Source organism: Theobroma umbraticum, unplaced genomic scaffold, assembly GCF_002168275.2.
Source record: "Theobroma umbraticum cultivar Fairchild unplaced genomic scaffold, ASM216827v3 scaffold_130.0, whole genome shotgun sequence".
In the NCBI taxonomy this organism is placed as follows: domain Eukaryota; kingdom Viridiplantae; phylum Streptophyta; class Magnoliopsida; order Malvales; family Malvaceae; genus Theobroma; species Theobroma umbraticum.
In genome coordinates this window covers 5,919,993-5,925,652 of record NW_018397264.1, presented here as the reverse complement: position 1 = coordinate 5,925,652, position 5,660 = coordinate 5,919,993, and the positions used below count along the sequence as shown (strand labels likewise).

The 5,660-nt window shown below is 39.4% G+C and overlaps 2 protein-coding genes across 2 annotated transcripts in view; one reads left to right on the top strand and one right to left on the bottom strand.

The window, feature by feature from the left end:
* Positions 1-2,094, top strand: part of PHO1 (phosphate 1) — a 4,096-nt gene extending 2,002 nt beyond the window's left edge. Inside the window, exons 6-12 of the mRNA XM_021435102.1 lie at positions 1-185; positions 272-376; positions 485-529; positions 662-814; positions 962-1,240; positions 1,332-1,468; positions 1,552-2,094. The exon at positions 1-185 is cut by the window's left edge and continues 4 nt beyond it. Coding sequence (XP_021290777.1) covers positions 1-185; positions 272-376; positions 485-529; positions 662-814; positions 962-1,240; positions 1,332-1,468; positions 1,552-1,642 — 995 coding nt within the window. The 3' untranslated portion in view covers positions 1,643-2,094. The remainder of the gene's footprint in view (positions 186-271; positions 377-484; positions 530-661; positions 815-961; positions 1,241-1,331; positions 1,469-1,551) is intronic.
* Positions 2,095-3,330: 1,236 nt separating this feature from the next.
* FAO3 (fatty alcohol oxidase 3) lies at positions 3,331-5,271 on the bottom strand. The gene has a single exon (XM_021435652.2). It carries the CDS (start codon positions 5,127-5,129, stop codon positions 3,492-3,494), a length of 1,638 nt encoding a protein of 545 aa, XP_021291327.2. The 5' UTR covers positions 5,130-5,271; the 3' UTR covers positions 3,331-3,491.
* Between the last annotated feature and the right edge of the window lie 389 nt (positions 5,272-5,660).

Below are 5,660 nucleotides of genomic sequence, written 5' to 3'. Positions count from 1 at the left end.
CAAGAATAAACTACAACTTCATTTTTGAGTTTGCACCAAGCACAGCCCTTAAATATAGAGATGCATTCCTCATTTGTACCACTTTCATGACTTCTGTGGTTGGGGCTATGGTCATCCACCTCCTACTAAGGGCCGGTGGCTTTTCTCCAACTCATGTTGACACTATTCCTGGAATTCTCCTCCTGGTAAGTAACTGCAACCCCATTTGCTTTTCGATCCTCATAATTATTTTGTTAAGAAAACTGAAGCATGACTTTGTGCTGATTTTCAGATTTTCATTGCCCTCCTGGTATGCCCATTTGACATCTGCTATAGGCCAACTCGCTACTGCTTCCTTCGTATAATACGTAACATAATATGCTCTCCATTTTATAAGGTACATATAATTGCATACTTATAGCCATTAGAATTGGTTTAATTTGTATGAAGTTTCAGAAACCGCAACTGAGCTTTTGTTGCTTTGGCTTATTTTACATGGATTCAGGTCTTGATGGTGGACTTTTTCATGGCTGACCAACTTACTAGTCAGGTAACTATTTTGATGGCAATCAATTTACACTAAGACAAAACAGATTTAGCAGTCATTACAGAATTATCAGTTTCAAATTCTCTTCTAACCAATTTCATTTCATCATCAACCATTATCTCTTTTGTATTTCAGATTCCACTGCTAAGACACTTGGAATCAACAGCCTGCTATTTTCTTGCCGGAAGTTTCAAAACCCACCAATATGCAACATGCAAAAACGGAAAGATGTACAGACAGCTTGCTTATGTCATCTCGTTTTTGCCATATTATTGGCGTGCCATGCAGGTAAGACTTCAAGGAACCCCTTGCATTTATTTGTTGATTTCCATGGAGTTGCACAACTAGTAGTCAACACATTGCATGGCATCAGTTTCTTAGTTTTTTCAATTATTCTTGCCCAACTTACACCCCTTTTTCCAATTTACTTTCAAGTGTGCAAGAAGATGGTTTGATGAATATGACCTGAACCACTTGGCTAACATGGGAAAGTATGTTTCGGCCATGGTGGCAGCTGGTGCCAGGTTAACATATGTTACACAGAGCAACCACCTCTGGTTTGCTCTAGTCTTGGTGACTTCAGTTGTGGCCACTGTTTACCAATTATATTGGGATTTCGTTAAGGATTGGGGGCTACTTAATCCTAAGTCCAAAAACCCTTGGCTTAGAGATGATCTAGTTCTAAAGAACAAGAGCATTTACTACCTGTCCATTGTGAGTTATCCCTTACCTAGTCATTTTTGGTACTACTTTTCCATAATATCTTTTTCCATAAAAGTTCTTAATAACACATCTTTTATTGTAGGCCTTGAATGTTGTTCTAAGAATTGCTTGGGTAGAGAGCATCATGCGGTTTCGCATCAATCCAGTTCAGACACATTTGCTAGACTTCTTCTTGGCTTCCCTAGAGGTCATCCGACGAGGGCATTGGAATTTTTACAGGTAATTTTCTATCCCACTTTCAAAAACAAGCTATATGTTCTTAAATGAAGTCTTCTAATACTTGAGACACTGTTACTGATCAGGTTGGAGAATGAACATCTAAACAATGTTGGCAAGTACCGGGCAGTAAAGGCTGTTCCATTGCCATTCCGTGAGACAGACTCTGACGGCTGATCAGATCGTTAAATTCAGGAAGTCCCTGACAAGCTGGCATAGAGGGCAACTGATACCTTCGGCTGTTCGTGTCACCATATACTAAAGATTCCAGGGATCCACATTTTGTTTAGAAGATCTCCTCCCTCATCATCAACCATCAAGCACAAATCCACTGCAAATCGCAGAGCTCCAAGTGCAAGAAAAGCAGCATCAAATGGCAATTACTCTCATCCACTTTGAATATGGCATTCTAACTTGGATTTGCTGATATCTGAATAAATCTGATCTCTTAGTGAATAGCCAAAGGCCTTTTTCCCCTCTATTCTCTGTTGGATAATGAAGAATGAACTTTTAATATTTGTTTTGAAGCTTGAAATGTATATTAGTCACTCTGTATAATGATGGGAACGATTGATGTATGAAGCAAGTGCTCCAATCCAACATCAAGCACCAGAAATTTTCTAACTGAACCTATTTGTAAAGCTTTCCAAATTATTGTTAATCAAATAATTATCTCATTCCTTAATGAATGCACAAAAATATGCAGTAATAAGAGCAGTTTCATGCATAGTTGTTTCGATGATGTAAACATCAGGGTATTGACAGAGTAAGGTAATTAACACCCACCTTGAGCTCTCCTTATCTCATGCAGCCTGGCTAATCTGTTTCAGTAAAATTTAAAATTGAAAAAGATATAAGGAAAACCCGTGTCGAGCTCCTCTGCTTTCAGCTCTGCCCAGCTGACGCCAAATGCGGCGGTTAGAGTTGGAACCCTGTGACCGTGGAAAATCAGTGGAAAATACTAGTCGATTCTGACTCACCAAAATTTAACCTTTTAGATCCCCCCACCCCCTGTTTTTCTCTATTATCATCCTGCAAAGAAATTGTTTGATTTGTACTTGCCTACTATATGATTCAATTAAATTCAATATTTTCTTTGTTTTGTTTCCCGCGAGTGAATTACATGAATTAAAAGGTGGAAACATTATTCGTAGATTTTAACCATTGTGTTATTCGTAGGTGTTCAAGAATTATATCTTGCTATCATAGATTTGCAGTGATTTAGAGGATCTTATTTAGTGGAATTGTTAAACTTTAACTGTTGTCTTCTGATTTATATGCTGGCTGTATGTAAAGATCTTTAGGATCCTCAAAGCTGGAATTTCTATAGCAGAATTTATTGTTTATGGGTTTAGATTTGTTAGTGTAATTGCTATCAAGAATGTCAAAGGCTATTTGTTCTTAAATGAAACATTCTCTATGTTAGGCTATATCCCTGGACATCCTGTTGGAGGCTAGATGGAAAACCTCCTTGAATTCCTTGTGATAAACTCCTTATTTACATGATTCTCTACCCTTTACTCCAGCCAGCTTGCACCTCAACTATGGTGAAAGTAACTATTTTTATAGGTGCCTGCTGCAACCCCCATCCTCCATGGTTGAGTTGCAATTATCTCTCCTATTTTGATTGCAAAAGGAAAAAAAACAGGTGCCTGCTGCAACCTAGCGTTGATGTTCTCTGTATGCATCTGAGCTGTTCCCTCCATCCCCAAAAACTTTTCCTTGCCTTCTTTCTGGATGCTTTAAATTGTTATAACATTTTGACAAATAAAAGGTGAATATATCAATTCGTGAATCTTGCTGTAAACTATGTTACTGAAAGCTTAGAAAACCTAAAGTCCGTAATTCTATGAGATGGTGGAAAGTAAAAAGAAAATTAAATCCCTTTCTGTTGTCACTATATGATCAAGTTTTACAGACTTTACCATCCTCTCTGTTTCTTATTCTTCAGTAAAACGCAAGCATATAAACTTATAAAATACATTTATCGTCAATCTTCAGGCTGTTGATGAAGGAGTTATAAACTTCAGAAGGCTAGTTTTTGTCTTAAAGACTCTGCTATTCTCTTTGAAAGGCAATAAGCAGTGGACTGGACAGTAATCATGGGATTCACTCCAACAGCACCTGGAAGAACACTTGCATCGCAAACAAATAATCCTTCTGCTTCCCAGCTCTCTCCATTCTCATCAACTGCACCTTCTTTTTCATTAATCCCCATCCTACAGCTGCCCATCTGATGAGCACTAGTGTGGGGGACCCATTTTTCTGCAGGGAACATTGGGCCTTCTACTGGAGAAACTGATTCTAGAAACTCCTCTAACTCCTTATTGCTTATCCCTTTACATCTGATGCTCTGCCCATCACTGCGATGGGTGCCTACCTCAACTGCTCCAGCAGCTACTAAAATCCTCAATGCCTGTCTCAAACCAGCTTGCATGTTTTGTCTGTCCAATGCATCAAACTTGTAGGTTACCCGTCCCCCTGCATGAACTTTTCCAGATCCCTGATCCCTTATTATTGTTATCATATGAGCTGTTCTGGAAAAATTTAGCATCCTTCTTTTCATGTCAATACCGGACTCCCAAGGGCACAAAGCTGCATACTGGGCTGGCCCTAGTGAAGGGGTTTCTATGATGGCTCGCACTTTGTTGTCTTCTGCTACCACCTTGTGCACTGAAGTGATTATTCCACCCTCATTTACTTTCCCCTTGAACTCTGAATCTGAGTCAGGAAAGTAACCCCAGGCCATTAGGACGGGGTGGAGATGAAGGTTTCGACCAATATTCCGATTCTTCAACCCACTAGAATGCATTAAAAGGGGTGTCAAAAGAGCACCACATGCTGATATTGTTACTTTGGCTTCTATATGCAGTTTCTTGGTGATATTCCTGTTTGAAGTTTTTGAAATTACTCCCAAGCATTTCAATTTCTTTTTACTGCCGATCTTGTTTTTCTCTAATATGAATTTCTCGGCCTTGCATCCTGTTAAAATCACTGCACCATTACTAACAGCATCTACTAGCCACGTACGATCAGTCCCTTTCTTGTCTCCTCTTCTGCAACCAAACCCACAAGATCCACAGTAATGGCTCTCTGAGGAATTCCGTGGCACATTCCCCACTTCAAGACCAAGATTTTTGCACCCTTTTCGAAGTATTTGATTCTGAAATCCCTCCTCTTTACAATTTTCTGTGACACCAATTCTCTCGCAAACATTGTCCATGGCTGAAAGATATTCAGGACTCCCAAAAAGTGGGATTTGACAGTCCTCAGCCCATTCTTGAAGTACGGATTTTGGTGTTTTGATGCATGCTGACCAGTTGACAGCTGAGCCACCACCCACTGTGGAGCCTGCAAGAATTAGCATCTGTCCGTCAATACTTGGAAGGATTCCACCTGATTCATATAATTGATCCATTGAGGGGCCTTCAAAGGGGGAATAATCTGACGGAGCAAAATAGCTCCCCTTCTCTAGGACGACAACTTTCAGGCCAGAACTGGCCAGCATTGCGGCTGCAACACCACCACCACATCCAGAGCCAACTATCACAGCATCACATTTGATCTTGTAGACGTTTCTTTCGGTATCTTCGGTAACTTGGAGGCCTTTCTGTATTAGGGATTGGAGAAGGGTTGAGTCCGTTTCGTGCATTGTCTCAATCATTCCTTTCTGAAGAGGCCTCTCCTTGCTTACTGGGTTCGAGTTCTCAACATTGTCTACCTGATACCCAATAGCTTCCCAAGCTGGGTTATCATTATTTTCACCTACCTGTAGATCAGAATGGTTGACATGAGAAGTAGGATTTAGTCAGACATTCAATGTGCAAATGATGTGTGTACAGATTCCCAAATATCAGCTTAGTCAAGGTCTGCTTTGCTGCTTTCATGCCATCCTTTCTTGTACTCCATAATTACTTTCTTGTTTTGTTTCATATTTTGATGATTGTTGACACAAACCCTTCACAACCAATAACTAAACATTACTTCCTATCTTTGAATTGGATTATGTACTCCAGAATGAAAGTGAAAAATTACATGTTTGAACTTCAATTGAGTAGGATTTAGACCCAAGATAAATTAATTAATGTGAATTGTTGATAATTTATTTAATTATCTTTGCATATGCAGAAGTAATTGCATAAATTATAGGCCTAAACCCTAATTCCTACCACATTAAGTACAGGCCTAAAATATT